At 39.7% G+C, this 17,151-nt stretch overlaps 1 protein-coding gene across 15 annotated transcripts in view; it reads right to left on the bottom strand.

Annotated features, from left to right (window-relative positions):
• The window catches only part of CLASP2 (cytoplasmic linker associated protein 2), a 178,020-nt gene extending 161,234 nt beyond the window's left edge, over positions 1–16,786 (bottom strand). For 8 of the 15 annotated variants that reach the window (XM_060162425.1, XM_060162429.1, XM_060162428.1 and 5 more), the window contains exons 1-2: positions 16,359–16,753; positions 1,754–1,832 (exon numbers count right to left, since the gene is read on the bottom strand). In XM_060162425.1, coding sequence (XP_060018408.1) covers positions 1,754–1,832; positions 16,359–16,553 — 274 coding nt within the window. In that variant the 5' untranslated portion in view covers positions 16,554–16,753. Of the gene's footprint in view, positions 1–1,753; positions 1,833–16,358 lie in introns of all 15 variants that reach the window. The other 7 variants (XM_060162421.1, XM_060162424.1, XM_060162422.1 and 4 more) reach the window with 4 other exon arrangements.
• Between the last annotated feature and the right edge of the window lie 365 nt (positions 16,787–17,151).

The raw sequence follows: 17,151 nt of genomic DNA, 5'->3' as shown, positions 1-17,151 counted from the left end.
GAGCAAGTTTTTGATTAACAATAGTGGAGAGTATTTACTGACAATCACAAATAAATAAGGCTGCTGAGGTGGAGAAGAGCCATACACGCTGAGAGAACTGAAACACCAAGGACAGAAAAACAGAAATAAGTTTTGAAAACAGGACAGTCCTGGGAGGCAGCAAACTAGGGTTCTAGTCCTAATACTCCTACTGCCTCAATATGAGCAGTCAGTAGGTATATCAAACCCCACCTGGTCCTCCTTGTGTCTGAAAAATAAGTGAGATACGTGATACCTAGAATTACTCTCAAGTCTAAAATATTGTCTGTAACAACTAATAATAGGGAGCTACTACAGGGCAGGGGTGACAAACAGAGGTGCCTACAGTCAGGGAGGTACCAGAAATGCCAAAAATGAACCAGACCTAAGAACTGCAGTATTCCAACCTCTGTGTATTATAACTGAAATTCTCAGTTATGAGGAAACAAGAGGAGATAGGAGGGACTTATGGATTGGAAAGCTCATGACCCAGACAAAAAGGAAGCTACAACAGAGCTTCTCCCTTTATTTACACGTGGAAATGGAAGAGCAGGGTTGCCACACTGGCCAATTTTTCAAGACAAGCTACATATATGAATTTTTACTAACAATGATTCAAAATACATTAAGAGAATACATAAGCAAGTAACACATGTTTGCAAAGCACAGTTTTTAACATCTATCATAGGATTTTAAGCAGGAGACTGACAGCTTAAAAATCATCTTTTCAGAAGATATTCATACAAAGATTGAATTGGAACCAGGTATTGATTAAAAAGGAAATAACAGAGATAGAGAAAGTCACTAAGATGCTTCTGCTGAAAGGATAGACAATAAAAATAAAAGAAGAAATTGGCAGAATTTAGTGGCATACCGAACATGAAGCTGACCAAAGATAATTTGAAAATAAGGGTGATGATACATTATGAGGCATTAACTTAATCCATAAAAGAAATCACAAACATCTGAGGTTACCCTTAAATATATTTCTATATAATAGGACCAAATCCACTCACTGAAGCACTCCAAAAGGCACACAAAGGTCACTTAGGTTTAAAAGATAAGTCAAAGCCAACTTTGCAATCTAACTACTATACAAAGAGCTTTATACTAGCACATCGTTCTGGACTGCAAACACACTGTAAGTAAGTGCTGCTCAAAGTACAGCCAGCAGCCCAGGACCAGTCTACAAACTACTTGTGGTAAAGAAATTGTAAGTTTTTCTAAAACAAGGTTTGGAAACAATCTGACCAAAGTAAATTATACATTTGTTGAATCTACCAATAAAAAACTGAGCCTTGTATTTTTTTCATTTCATTTTGCTGTAATTTATTTGTATTGTATTTTACAAAATATTGGTCTGCAGTAGACTAGCAATGAAAAAATTGGTCCTTCACCATAGATAAGTGAAAAGTGGTGCTGCGAATTATATTATAAATTATTAATATGTTACAAAAAAGTAAAAGATAAGTTAAAAATTTGAAAATACAAAGTAAAAATCTATTAGCAGTATATTTGGTAAGTTTTTTGCCTTTGTTTGTTTTTGTCTTAAAAGGAACATATTTATTTAAATAGGCTTAAAATCTTTTATGTTCGGCAAATTAAAATGCTAAGTGGCAGATCTCTGGGTTGTATAAAATTACATTTTCGCATTTACAAAGAACTAATTCTGTTAAAAATTATGAGAAAAAAGTATGTCAAACCCTACAATAATTTTTAAATAAAGTTAACTTACCCATTGCTACATAGGACTTAAATCGTGTTGATAATCTGTCCACGAAGGCACTTAAAATTTCCAGTCCCATTAATGACACCTACAGATTGAAAGAAATTTTAATGAATACAAATTATTGATGCATATTTTATTTTATTTTTTATTTTTTGCCGTACACGGGCCTCTCACTGTTGTGGCCTCTCCCGTTGCGGAGCACAGGCTCCGGACGCGCAGGCTCAGCAGCCATGGCTCACGGGCCCAGCCGCTCCGCGGCATGTGGGATCTTCCCGGACCGGGGCACGAACCCATGTCCCCTGCATTGGCAGGCGGACTCTCAACCACTGCGCCACCAGGGAAGCCCACTGATGCATATTTTAATATCAGTATGTAACTGCTGACATAAGATCTTCATATATTACCAAGTTTTTTAAAAAATAAGGAGATTGAAATATTCAGGGTGAACAGTCATGAGGGTAAGCTTAGCACCCTATTCTCAAATGGTTCAATAATAATAATAATGATGATGACGTGCAAATGCAGAAAGATAGTGATATAGCATATTTGGCAAAATATTAATAACTGGTAAATTAGGTGAAGGGTACACAGGAGTTCACTGACTATACCTGTCACTTTCCTGTAATGTTGAAATGTTTCTTAAATGAAACAGTTAAACAAAACAGCACATTTAATTACAGAGGAATTCTAGCTTCTGTCTGGCATGAAGAAACTGGAAAAAAAACCATCACTCCCACCATAAACAAGAAAAAGCCAAATAATCTACAAAACCATAACTATTCTTGAATTCATCAGAAAGCTAAGGTTGTAGAAAAATCATCTAGGTTGAAATCTTTAGGAAAGACAGGTGCCAAGGAGAATGGGACATAAGCAGTAGGTCACATGTGGCAGAGGGCAGATGGAAAATGAAGCTGAGATGCAAGTGTGTAAAAAGAATTCAGCTATATTCAACTCACTGTTAATAGTTGAGTGTGGGTTAGCATGAAAATACAGAATCCCTATTAGCTGCAGACACAAGGAGAGTTCACAACCACTTGTCGGCTCTTTCTCCACAAACCTCCACTGGACACTCATAATTAAGACTGAGGACAGGGCAGGAGATAAGAGAAAGTCTCTTGGTGGTTACAGGTCTCGTAGGAAGGGAGCAGCTGCCTCTGCAGGAAAAGCACAAACCTTTCCCGTTTCCTTGTCCTACAAGAAACGACAGTTTGAAGCTACTGAGGGAAAGACAACGCTGTTACCCTCTAGACAGAGGTAAAAACTCATACCTATTAAGTAAAGAGAAAAGGAAAAAAAAAAAGGCTTCTACTTCAAGGGTAGAAGCAAAAAACCATGCTGGGCTCCGATGATTAAAGGTTTCAGCTGAGGAGGGGCAGGATTTCTGATAAAGCCTTGCCCCCAAGATTCAGGGACAGAGGGTTCCTAAGACTGAAGCTGGACCAGGAAAACAGCTGGACCAGCCCCACTACCCATAAACCAGCCAGCAAGAACAGAATAAGAAGCAATGGCAGTCTACCACTGGGGAAGAAGAAAACCCCTCTATGAATCATGAGAAAAAAGAAGGCCTAAAGTGTGGGGGGTGGCGCAGAAACATTGAGGACCCAATAATTCCACTCCTAGGTATATACCCAAAGGAATTAAAGCAGGACGCAAACAGATGCTTGCATGCCAATGTTCATTACGCATCATTCATTACAGCCCGAAGGTGGAAAAGCCCAAATGTCCATCAACTGATGAATGAATAAACAAAATGTGGTATATGCATTCAATCAAATATGATTTGGCTATAAATAGTAATGACTGACACATCTACAACATGGATAAACCTTAAAACATTATAAGTGAAAAAGCCAGACACAAATGGCTACATGTTCTGTGATTCAATTTATAAGAATGTCCAGAATAAGCAAATCCATAGATAGAAAGTAGATTAGCGGTACTTAGGACCAGCGTATGTGGGGGATAGGAAGGTAACAGCTAAAGCTACTAGGTTCTTTTTTTCTTTTTAAACATCTTTATTGGCGTATAACTGCTTTACAATAGTGTGTTAGTTTCTGCTTTATAACAAAGTGAATCAGCTATACATATATATATATATTCCCAAATCTCCTCTCTCTTGTGTCTCCCTCCCACCCTCCCTATCCCACCCATCTAGGTGGTCACAAAGCACCAAGCCAATCTCCCTGTGCTGCTTCCCACTAGCTATCTATTTAACATTTGGTAGTGTATATATGTCCATGCCACTCTCTCACTTCGTCCCAGCTTACCCTTCCCCCTCCCCGGGTCCTCAAGTCCATTCTCCACGTCTGCGTCTTTATTCCTGTCCTGTCTCTAGGTTCTTCAGAACCAATTTTTTTTAAACGTCTTTATTGGAGTATAACTGCTTTACAATGGTGTGTTAATTTCTGCTTTATAACAAAGTAAATCAGTTACACATATACATATATCCCCATCTCTTCCCTCTTGCGTCTCCCTCCCTCCCACTCCTCTAGGTGGTCACAAAGCACGGAGCTGATCTCCCTGTGCTATGCGGCTGCTTCCCACTAGCTATCTATTTTACATTTGGTAGTGTATATATGTCCATGCCACTCTCACTTTGTCCCATCTTACCCTTCCCCCTCCCGGTATCCTCAAGTCCATTCTCTAGTAGGTGTGTGTCTTTATTCCTGTCTTGCCCCTAGGTTCTTCATGACCATTTTTGTGTTTGTTTTTTAGATTCCATATATATGTGTTAGCATACGGTATTTGTTTTTCTCTTTCTGACTTACTTCACTCTGTATGACAGACTCTAGGTCCATCCACCTCACTACAAATAACTCAATTTCATTTCCTTTTATGGCTGAGTAATATTCCACTGTATATATGTGCCACATCTTCTTTATCCATTCATCTGTTGATGGACACTTAGGTTGCTTCCATGTCCTGGCTATTGTAAATAGAGCTGCAATGAACATTGTGGTACATGACTCTTTTTGAATTACGGTTTTCTCAGGGTATATGCCCAACAGTGGGATTGCTGGGTCGTATGGTAGTTCTATTTTTAGTTTTTTAAGGAACCTCCATACTGTTCTCCACAGTGGCTGTATCAATTTACTTTCCTACCAACAGTGCAAGAGGGTTCCCTTTTCTCCACACCCTCTCCAGCATTTGTTTGTAGAATTTTTATGATGGCCATTATGACTGGTGTGAGGTGATACCTCATGGTAGTTTTGATTTGCCTTTCTCTAATGATTAATGATGTTGAGCATCTTTTCATGTGTTTTTTGGCAATCTGTATATCTTCTTTGGAGAAATGTCTATTTAGGTCTTCTGTCCATTTTTGGATTGGGTTGTTTGCCTTTTGATATTGAGCTGCATGAGCTGCTTGTATATTTTGGAAATTAATCCTTTGTCAGTTGCTTCATTTGCAAATATTTTCTCCCATTCAGAGGGTTGTCTTTTTGTCCTGTTTATGGTTTCCTTTGCTGTGCAAAAGCTTTTAAGTTTCATTAGGTCCCATTTGTTTATTTTTGTTTTTATTTCCATTTCTATAGGAGGTGGGTCAAAAAGGATCCTGATGTGACGCATGTCATAGAGTGTTCTGCCTATATTTTCCTCTAAGAGTTTTATAGAGTCTGGCCTTACATTTAGGTCTTTAATCCATTTTGAGTTTATTTCTGTGTATGGTGTTAGGAGATGTTCTAATTTCATTCTTTTACATGTAGCTGTCCAGTTTTCCCAGCACCACTTACTGAAGAGGCTGTCTTTTCTCCATTGTATATTCTTGCCTCCTTTGTCAAAGATAAGGTGACCATATGTGCATGGGTTTATCTCTGGGCTTTCTATCCTGTTCCATTGATCTATAGTTCTGTTTTTGTGCCAGTACCATACTGTCTTGATTACTGTGGCTTTGTAATACCGTCTGAAGTCCGGGAGCCTGATTCCTCCAGCTCCACTGTTCTTTCTCAAGATTGCTTTGGCTATTCGGGGTCTTTTGTGTTTCCATACAAATTGTGAAATTTTTTGTTCTAGTTCTGTGAAAAATGCCATCAGGGTTCTTTTTGAGGTGATGAAAATGTTCTAAAATTGACTGTGCTGACTGTCATGCATACCTACAAATATACTACAAAAAAATGAGCTGTACACTTCAAATGAGTGAACTGTACAATATGTGAATTATATCAATAAAGCTATTTAAAAAATTAACTGAAAGTGCACCAATAGACACACTCATACACAAAATTTAATAGATGATAAAAGCAGTATCTCAAATCAACAGGAAAAACATGAACTCTTAGTAAGATCTGACTTAGGAATCTACCCCGGAGATATACCAGCAAAATTATGAGAAGACACACAAAGATTATTGCAAGAGACTGGAAACTATCCAATCATTCATCAGTGGTATGGGACAGATTCAAAAAATTATGGTACATCCACACTAGAGAGTACTATGACACTTTAAAAATAAAAATGAGGGCTACCCTACTTCTGTTATGCAATGCTCTCCAAGATATATTAAGTGAAAAAAGCAAGTTGGAGAAATGCATGTGTATATATATATATATATTTTTTTTGTGGTATGCGGGCCTCTCACTGTTGTGGCCTCTCCCGTTGAGGAGCACAGGCTCCGGACGCGCAGGCTCAGCGGCCATGGCTCACGGGCCCAGCTGCTCCGCGGCATGTGGGATCTTCCCGGACCGGGGCACGAACTCATGTCCCCTGCATTGGCAGGTGGACTCTCAACCACTGCGCCACCAGGGGAGCCCCATGTGTATATTTTAAAAAGGGGACTACAAATAGATTTAGTTATAAATGCTTATTTAAAATATAGCAACAATGGAAAGATAATCAGAAAAAAAAATTTATGGTTGGCAATAGGCTATAAGGAACAGAGAAAGAAACCACACTATTTTGAATATACCTTCTTTGTAGCAATAACTAATTTCATTGAAAATCAAATAAAATAAGTAAATCTAAATGTATACTCAATTAGTAGCATAACCACACAGAAGACTATTCCAAGTGACTTTAAAATACAGCAATTTGACTATTATCTCTCCAGTGGGATATACCCTAAGGACAAAAATGAAACTCTGCAAAAAAGAAACTGTCAATGTTTTGAGAAATTCTGTTGATAGAAGGAGATACAGATAGAAGATATATAATAGTAAAAACTGTAGTCCTGAATCTGAATTAGAATATCAGTATGAACTCATGATATATTTTTCTTTAAATTAAACCTAACCCTATGCATTGAAAAAAATCTGGAAACAATGATCAGATGAGTAACAATAAGTTCCATTAGTACCCACACTGTAGTTTCCACATACCATTTCCCACAAAAAGGAACCAAAGCTTCTTGGAGAAGTGGCTGATTCCAGGGCAGGAGCAGAAAATATGATCTCATTATACCAGATATCAAAGACTCTATCAAAGATTATTAGGGTCATGTGACAGAACAGCTTGGATATTAATAAGGATAATAACTGGGGACTTCTCTGGCAGTCCAGTGGTTAAGACCCTGCCCTTCCACTACAGGGGGCATGGGTTCGAGTTCAATCCCTGGTTGGGGAACTAAGATCCCACATGCTATGCAGCGTGGCCCAAAACAAAACAAAACAAAACAAAAAAACACCAAAGAAACCAGCCTGAACATTAAAAAAAAACGGGGGGGGGGGATAATAACTGTATTGTCTTGAAATGCATTACATATAGTTAAATGCAAGAGTTCATAATGATAACAAAAACTATCTGGTCAACACTGGAGGATACTAGTTATTTTTACCTCATTATTTTGACAATTAGTAAATAAAGAATCATACGAACTATAAACTTTAGTTTATATATAAACTATACCACTGGGTAACCAAATACTAGTAAACAGTGGAAGTTTCTCTTTATAAAAGGATTCCAGCTAATGAATGAAGGAATGACATAATTAGAATATCATTTTGCAAACCCTAATGAATAAGAGATCTAAACACTGAACATTAATGGCTGCTACCGTCACTGAACAAGACCTTACGTGCCTTCCTAATGTTACATGCCAGCTGGTGGAAGAAGAGCACTACTTATGAAGTAGTCTTGCCAAAAAAAAAAAAGACTGATTCTGATCAAACTTTAGATCCAACTACCAATTTATAGGAAATACAGAGAAAACATCATAGGAGTGAAATCAGCAAAATCCAGACTGTGGGAAACTCTACCACAAACAAAAGCCAAGAATTTTTTTAAAAGGCACTGAGGGAGAAACAGATTAAGAGACTTAATAAACATGTTAGGACTTCCCTGGTGGTGCAGTGGTTAAGAACCCACCTGCCAATGCAGGGGACACAGATTTGATCCCTGGTCTAGGAAGAGTCCACATGCCGCAGAGCAACTAAGCCCATGAGCTATAACTACTGAGTCCACATGCCACGGCTACTGAAGCCCGCGCACCTACAGCCCATGCTCCACAACAAGAGAAGTCACCACAGTGAGAAGCCTGCACACTGCAACTAGAGAAAGCCCACGTGCAGCAACAAAGACCCAACCCAGCCTAAATAAATAAACAAATAAACATGTTAACTGAGGTAAGCAGAAAAATGGCCTCCCAATGTGTTCACATCCTAATCCCCAGAGAAAAGATTAACTACATGGTAAAAAAAACTTTAAAGATGTGGTTAAGGATCTTAAGATGGGGAAATTACCCTGGGATTATCCTGGGCCCAAGAGTCCTTACAAGAGACAGGGTGGAGAATCAGTCAGTCAGAGGAGATGTGATGACAGAAGCAGTGGTCAGAAAGAAAGATCGGGAGGATGAGATACTGAGGGCTTTGAAGATGGAAGAAAAGACCATAAGCCAAGAAATGTAGGCAGTTTCTAGAAGCTGGAAAATTCTCTAAGGTCTCCAGAAGGAATACAATCCTGCTGAAACCTTGATTTTATACCAATAAAACCCATTTCTGACTTCTGACCTCCAGGACTGTAAGAAAATAAATGTACTTTGTTTTAAGATACAAAGTGTGTGGTAACTTGTTACAGCAGCAATAGAAAACAAATATATTAATGAATCACAACATGTGAACCTTATTCAGATCCTGATTTTTCTTAAAACAACTAATTTAAAAATTTGTACTACATTTTTAAAAACTAGAAATTTAAACCCAACATATTTTATATCAAGGAATTTTTTATGTATAATAGTATTGAGGTTATGCTATTTTTTTTAAAGAGCACTTATTGATATCTTTGAGACATTAATAGGAAGACTTAACTGATGAAACAATATATTTGCAATTTATGATAAATTCAATATTATAAAGATATCAAATCTTCCCCCCAAAAGATGACATCCAATGTAATCCCAATAAAAAGCCACAATTTTTTGGTGCAACTTGACTAGCTGGTTCTAAAATTCGCATGGGATAGTAAATAAAGACCCAATAATAGCCAACACATTCCTAAAGAATCTGGTGAGTGAATATGACACAGCAAACATCAAGATTTACCACGGAGCTACAAATAACTTTCTTGAATTTCCATTTAGACATCTTTCAACTTAGCCTGCATCTTGGCTAAGGATCCTTTCAGTAGAATACTAAAACCCTGAAAAAAGAAGAAAAAACAACTAGAGCAGTATTCCAATTTGCTCCTCACCAATTTCTTAGGAACTCAAATGCCTCCATTCAGATCCTTTAAAAAAAAGAGCAAAAATAATGTACTTTCTAACATGTATATATAAAATATAAAATAAAAATATAAAACATATTATATAATATAAAATATACAACAATAAAATATGTAAAATATATAATATATGGGAATTCCCTGGTGGTGCAGGGGTTAGGACTCGGCACTTTCAGTGCCAGGGCCCAGGTTTGATCCCTGGTGGGGGAACTAAGATCCTGTAAGCCTCGTGGCTCAGCCAAATTTTATATATATGTATGATTGTGTATATATGTGTATATGTGTATGTGTGTGTGTGTGTATATATATATATATATATATATATATATATATATATATATACACAGAAAGAGAGAGAGAGAGAGACATAAAAGCACAAATAACATACCTTTTAACAGGTAGAAAAACAGAAACCCCAAAAAGCAAACTTTGGGCTACAACCAAGCTTAAATTTTACGGTGTTTTTAAGCCACAAAACTGAAAATTTTTAAAAATGTATGGGGAATTCCTTGGTGGTCCAGTGATTAGGACTTGGGACTTTCACTGCCAAGGCCTGGATTCAATCCCTGGTCAGGGAACTAAGATCCTGCAAGTGGCATGGCATGGCCAAAAAAAAAAAAATTATGAAATTTTATTAACCCCAAGAAGTCCCAGAACCTTTGGGGTCATTTTCCTATTCTTTCTTTCTCTCTCTCACTCCCTTTTTACCTCTGAATTACAAGTGGTTGAACATCTTTGAGTAATCTGACATCAATAAACTCACACGCAGGTTGTCATCTTGGTGACAGAGTTTTAATTCAATATAATGTTTAATCTTCAAAATGATTTAAATCAGAAATGTTGTCAACCAACAATAGAGCTAAGTAATTGCAGGCGACAGTAATTACCCCCAATTTAAGAATCACAACTGGGACTTCCTTGGCGGTCCAGTGGTTAAGAATCCGCGCTTCCACTGCAGGGGGCAAGGGTTTGATCCGTGGTGGGAGAACTAAGATCCTGAATGCCACGCAGTACGGCCAAAAAAAAAAAAAAAAATCACAACTTTCCATGTAAAAGTCAGAAAGCCTGACAACAAGAGTTCTTGAAATCTAGGTAGGACATAAGCTTAATTCACAGTCATAGATTTTTTCCACCATAGGTGCAACAGAGGAAAGACATGTGTTATTCATAACAAGCATACTTCTGTAATGCTCCTTCTCTCATCAGGAAATACTGTAGGTGTACAGGACTTTTTTTCCCCACACAAATTAACTCAGCATCTAAGAAAATGAGTAAAAGAATGGGATAGAATAATTGGCAAGTGAACATGTATGCACAGATCAAATAAGTAAAACATGATGGCTTACAAATTTTGAAAACCTGAACAGAAATATCAGGTTTTTATATAAATATATTAAAAAACTATTTCCCTCAAAAAAGGAGGGAAATAAGTAACTTAAAGATACTGATAAATTCTAGGTAGGGCAAGGGGGACAAGACAGGAAGTATAACCCAATATTTCCACTGCTAGACACATAACCAAGAACAATTATTGGAGACACACAGTATTCTTCCCTGCAGCTCTGCAGCCCAAAGGTATATGGCCATACTTGGTAGCCCTGCTGCCAGTCATTTAAGTAAATAAAAGCCCTGTTTGAAGTTATCAGAGGCTAACACTTTTGTGTGTGTGTACACAGTTTTACTATATGAGGTTTCCAGGAATGCAGCCAGCAGATAAATCAAATGTGCTTTCACACACTTTCACTGATTCTACAAATACTGAGAGCCTGCCATGGGTACAAATGCTGGAAGGTGGGTACATACAGCAGTGGGAATCTTAATAAATTCTAGTTCCTTCAATTTTCTCAGTGAAGTAGGAAGCAAGGCCATCAGCTGAAACTGATGATGGAAGCAGAACTATTGATAGGTCTGAGGGGAGAGGAACAGATGAAAGAATGAATGAACCAAGAAAACATAGGAAGATTGCCAGGCTCCAAAGAGGACCCACTTGAAGGTCAGGAATTTAAAATGAAAGCAGAGGCTTCCCTGGTGGCGCAGTGGTTGACAGTCCGCCATGCAGGGGACACGGGTTCGTGCCCCAGTCCGGGAAGATCCCACATTCCGCGGAGCAGCAGGGCCCGTGAGCCATGGCTGCTGAGCCTGCGCGTCTGGAGCCTGTGCTCCGCAGCGGGACAGGCCACAACAGTGAGAGGCCCGCGCACTGCAAAAAAATAAATAAATAAAATGAAATCAGTTAGAGGTTTTGTGTTTTTCTCCATCCACCTTCAGTTGCACTGGTGCAGATGCAGGGTAGGTAGAGTTCGATTAACTAGGATTACATTTTATCAAATGAGAACCACAAAGGAAAAGTGAGGAGGGAGAAGAGAATTAAAAATGAATGTAAGGGTGTGATTGACTGACTAGGATATTTAAACTCAGACAAGAGGGATAATGGGACAGTTAAAACTTAAATGAATTGGATGTCACATGGGGTGGTCAATCTCTTTAAGATGGTATAGTCAAAGAAATAAGGTTCAGAATTTATAGTCACAGAATATCACAACCACCAACAGTAATGCCGCTGGTGAAGTCTGCATAATGAGCAACCACATACCTGTAGTGGTCTGAATCGGCATTTATAGCAATATGTACTGATGCAGCCATCTGACTAGCATTATGTCTTCCTGGGTAGTCAGGCTGGCACATTTACATATTGAAACATTTTATCTCATTATAAAGTATGTGTAATTTTCCTTTATAGTACAGTTAGGTCATTACTGGGATTTTTTAAAATGATGTGTACTGAGTATTATCTATAAATTTTATTTCAGGATTGTAAAGGGGGCATTAAAAGAAGGCACTGAATCTGACAGGGTTCAGAATCACCACCCTACAGAAACTCCCATGCACATGTACAAGGTGACAATGCAAAAGGACAATGCGAACAGGAAAAAGTTAAAAACAACCTGGATGTTCTTCCTATATGGCAGGTAAAAGGAAGAGACAACATCCATATATACAGATAGACTTCAAACTAAAAAATAGTATATTGTAAGAAATTGATGGTTTATAAGATATACAATCAAGGTGATGCTAACATTGAAAAGTATCATCCTTCAAGTGGCAAAAGGGCTGTGATTTTGGATTATAACACTTGAAATCCTAGCACATTACTAGCCCAGCACTAGTTATAATATAAATGGTACTTACTGTTTTCTCCATTTTTAGGGTCAACTTGTTATAGTTGCAGATAGATAAAATTAAAAAGTGAGAGTAGAGCTGACAAATGATAGGATATTGAAGAGGTTTACAAAAGTACAGAAAAGGAAAGGAAAATCCTGATCTCCCTTGGTTTAAGTACTCCACCAATATACCAGGTCTAGGACCTACGCCAAGATACTTTTATCTTCTTTTCTACAAAATGAGGAAATAATACTGACTTTCTAAGGCCACCTTAAAGATTAAAATGAGATAATGGAAATAAAGCACTTGAGACAATGCCTGATACTCACTAAGGACTTTTAAAATGGTGGGTATCATATTTAACTGCATTTTATAAGGGACACTTTATTGCTGTTGTACCATTTTAAAATTTGGGAACTCATGAAATCACAGGACTATCCTTACCAAAGTCAAACACCAGAGCATATATATTTTATATAATATACATACCTATTCCCACATTTTTAATCTTCAATTATGATTTCTCCACTGGGATGAAGACCCCAACCGTCCATTTAACATCTCAACTTGGATGTCAAACGACCTTCTCAAACCTAACTTTTTACTTCCTTCACCCAACTTGTTTTCTCAGTCTTCCCCATTTCAGTAAATACTACCCTCTATTGGTGCTCAAGCAACGCAACTACCCCTAACTGCTCTCTCTCAATGCTCATATTCAATGCAAGAGGAGGTGCTATTGGCTTTACCACCAAGTCACACAGCAAATCTTCTACTTCTCAGTACTGCCACTGCTACCAAACAAGCCTTAGCCACCATCGCTTTCCTTCTGCTTTTGCTGCTTTACTGTCCACCGCCCACAAAGCAGCCAACCCTCTGCATAAAAACCTCTGCCAATTTAGAATAAAATCCTACGAAGCTCTTTCTACCTGCCTCCTCAACTTCACCTTTCTGAACACCTCACTCATTTGTAAACTCTAGCCATGCTGGCCTTCTTTATGTTCCTCCACAGAACTAGGTTCTCTGCATTTGCAGTTTCCTCTCCCTAAAGGCATTCTTCATTCCTGTATTTCTTCCCTGTCTGTACTCAAATTTCACCTCACTTCCTTTACTTCCAAAATAGTCTCATCTTCTCCTCATTCTTTCACATCAGTTGATTTACAAACACTTGTTACTTGAAACTATTCAATTTTTATACCTATCTGTCTCCAAGACAGCAGTGATCTCACTCTTCCCTCCTTTAAATCACTCTCTCAGTGAGGTCTTCAATGACCAACTATTTAAAATTCCAACATCTGCATCCTGCCCAACATTCCTATTCCCTTCACTGCTTTTTTCCAAAGCATTTACCACCATCTAACATACTACAGATTTTAGTTATTTTATCTTGTTTATTCCTCTGCCCCCACGAGAATCTAAGCAAGGATTTCTGTCTGTTTTTCACTATTGTATCCCAAGTGCCCAGAAGATTGTCTGCACATAGTAAGTCCTCAATTAATATCCAAATGAAGCTGAATGAATAAGCCTTTCTAGTCTTGTTCACAGGTGGGTCTTCAATATCTGGAATAATACCCAGCATATAAGTATAGTCACTCAAATTCACTGTTATTAAGAAACTCAAGTTCTGTAGTACTATCAAATCCAAAGAAAAACTGTATTTTGTTCAGCATAACTTGAAATTTAAGTACATTTCTATTTGTATGTATGTTCAAAAAATTCCATGATACACTTTTTTCAAAAGATTTAAATATTCATTGTATCTTGAATAAAAAATGATGACCTAGCTTGGTAACTTAGTTTATAAATCCCAAATAAACTAATTAGAATGCCCTCTCCCTAACAATGTCAGAAAAGCTCTTATACTACAGAATTCAGTAGAAAGGAGAGAACTAATGATTCAAGGAGAGATCAGAATTAATGAATTAATGTCCTTGAGAAGGCAAGAGGGCATGGGATACACATGCCTTCATACCCATGTGGGGGGATTGGTACTAGTGGGAAAGACAGATAATTTCTTCACTATAACAGAGAAGACAGAGTTATATGGGCACAGCTACAAGGAAGTATGTAGGTGAGGATGTGGGAGTTCTCTTCGGATTTCTGAAATTGTCTCAGGCTATAGTATCTACTGAGGACCATGGAGAGAATGTGTAGTAAAGAGATAAGAACTTGAGTCAGATCCCTGAAGGATTCTAACTCTTAAGGATCAGTTAAAGGAAAAACATAACACTGAGTAGAAGTAGTGCTTAGAGACAAGAAAAAACAGGATACTGTGGTATCACAGAAGCCAAAAATATGTTTCAAGAGATGGGACTACTTAACTGCCATTCACTGATGGTACATCTGAGGAGTGAAATGGCCCAAAGCCAATTCAACCACAGCCAGCGTAGAGGTGACACATCAACCTTCACTTGGGAAGGATAGCAAGCATTACCAAAGAGCCGACTTTCTACAGCAGCCTAGGCTGTAACACAAAATCACCTATCTTGAGTGTGTATGCTCTTCTTACAGTGTAAGTAAATTTAGCTTGTTTCTTCCAAAGAAATAAAACTAATCCCCTAAACAGTAATGACATATTCTTAAATATTAACTTTTCCCAAAGTTTTTAAAAGTAATAAAGAGATAGTATATAATGGAGCACTGAAGTGGTTAATTCTCAAACTATTATTCTTGTAAAACGTCAAATCCTTCCAAAACTCATATAAGTTTCACCATTAAATCTGCATAATAATTTTAGAGTTTGCTTTTCTTCTCCATGATGATAATGCTTTCAAAGTACAGCCTATTCGCTGGGTTATAAGAATCTATTACTAAGAATCACTTCATCCACAGGACGTTTGGGCCAACATTTTAAAGCAACACTGCCACCAGAAGACTAGAAAGAAAAGTTACTGCCAAAAACCACAGTTCAGGCTGATTACAGAATATTTACCTGGTCTCCCAACTTGGCTACATTACAACCTGCCTACTACCGGCTCTTCAGAAACACTCATTCCTTCTTGTACCTCATCCTTTTATTTTTTTGTCAGCATCAGCTAACCTTCTACGGCACGGTTTCAAATACGAGTCAGTCCTCAACTGCGGCAAAACAAAATGACAGCATTCAACTGCCTTCCGTCGGCCATAACGAAAAGCAAATAAATAATGCCATGAGGTCAGCATCTTTTCATTAGATTTAACAGTAAACTTAATCAGGCATGCTATTAAGCTCTAAAGATGCCTTAGACACGAAAAGCACAATCTTCCAGACACAGACGCACACACACACACACACACAAACTATATAAGAAAAAAAGAAACAGGCGATTAAGTAGGATAAAAATCACTAATGAAAAAAGAAAAAATCACTAATGAACAGGGATTAACTTGACATCTTTCAACTTAAAATTTGTATCCTCATGTCCTACGTCTTGGTCTGGGTAGTGTTTACATAGGTACGTAGAAATGTAAAACGTCTTCGAATCTTTTATGCATGTAAATGATCACTGATTTTTTAAAATACGTGATGAAACATTATATCCCACTGACAAGGAACTCCGCACGGTGCGGTGTCACGGAATCGCTGAATTTGTCACTGTTCACAATTGTGGAAAAAGTTGGTCGTGGTGGGAAGTCGGTCTCCGGCTCGAGTTCGGAGAGGCAGGCTCCCCGGTGGGGGATCGTCGGGGGACCCCGAGTTCGCGAGGCGGTTCCGAGGTGACCGACGCCCCCCCGAGGGCTCGCCCGGCCGGCCTCGTACATCCGTGATTAAAGGGCCGACGGGGGAGGGCGTGCCCGGCCAGGCCGCGCCGCTGCCGCTTACCCGGTAGTTGCTCGAACCCACCCAGCCGGTGAGAGCGTCGACCGTCTTGCCCAGACAGCCCAGGTCCTCCTCCAGGTCTGGGATGGCGCCGGGGACGCCGAGGTAGAGCAGCAGCTCCTGGCCGACCTGCAGGCGGCCGCCTACGTCCTTCTGCTGCACCTGGGCGCTGAAGTACTCCATGCAGCGGGGTTCCATGGCCGCGACCGCTCGCCCGCCCGTGAGGGACCAACTTTCGCCGAGCGCCGCCCAGCCGCCAGCGCGGGGCCCCACGGGAACGGGAGGGACGCGCTCGCGGGTTCGGCCGAGGCGCGGCTCGTGGGGCGCGGCGGGTGCAGCGTCAGGCGCGGATCGTCCCCCAAACTAGTCAAACTCGGCGCCCCCCGCGCCCCAACCCGCTTCAGAGGCCGCGGCCGCCGGCGACGTCAGCGCGCGCTTGACGTCAGCGCGACGCCGGCGGGCGAGCGCCCGCCCGCCTGTCCGGACTCTAGCTTCGCGGAGGAGGCGGGGGCGGAGGCGGAGGCGGAGGCGGAGGCAGGGGCGGGAACCGTTGGGGACAGTGGGACCCCTGCGGGGAATTGGGGTCGGACCGTGTTGGCACCCCCGGGAAGCCGACAGTTCTCTGCAACCCGCCATCTCAGCAGCCTGCCCTCGCCCTGTAAAATCGAGAACACTTCCAGGTTTTCCTCCACTTGAAACCAATACTTTGGAAAGTTTCTGGTACTTGGAATTCCACTTTCCCAGCCCCACTCCCGGGTTTTTGGGTTTGTTTTGTTGTTGTAGTGGTTGTTGTTGT

Source organism: Lagenorhynchus albirostris, chromosome 10, assembly GCF_949774975.1.
Source record: "Lagenorhynchus albirostris chromosome 10, mLagAlb1.1, whole genome shotgun sequence".
In the NCBI taxonomy this organism is placed as follows: domain Eukaryota; kingdom Metazoa; phylum Chordata; class Mammalia; order Artiodactyla; family Delphinidae; genus Lagenorhynchus; species Lagenorhynchus albirostris.
This window is presented reverse-complemented; position numbering and strand designations above follow the sequence as displayed.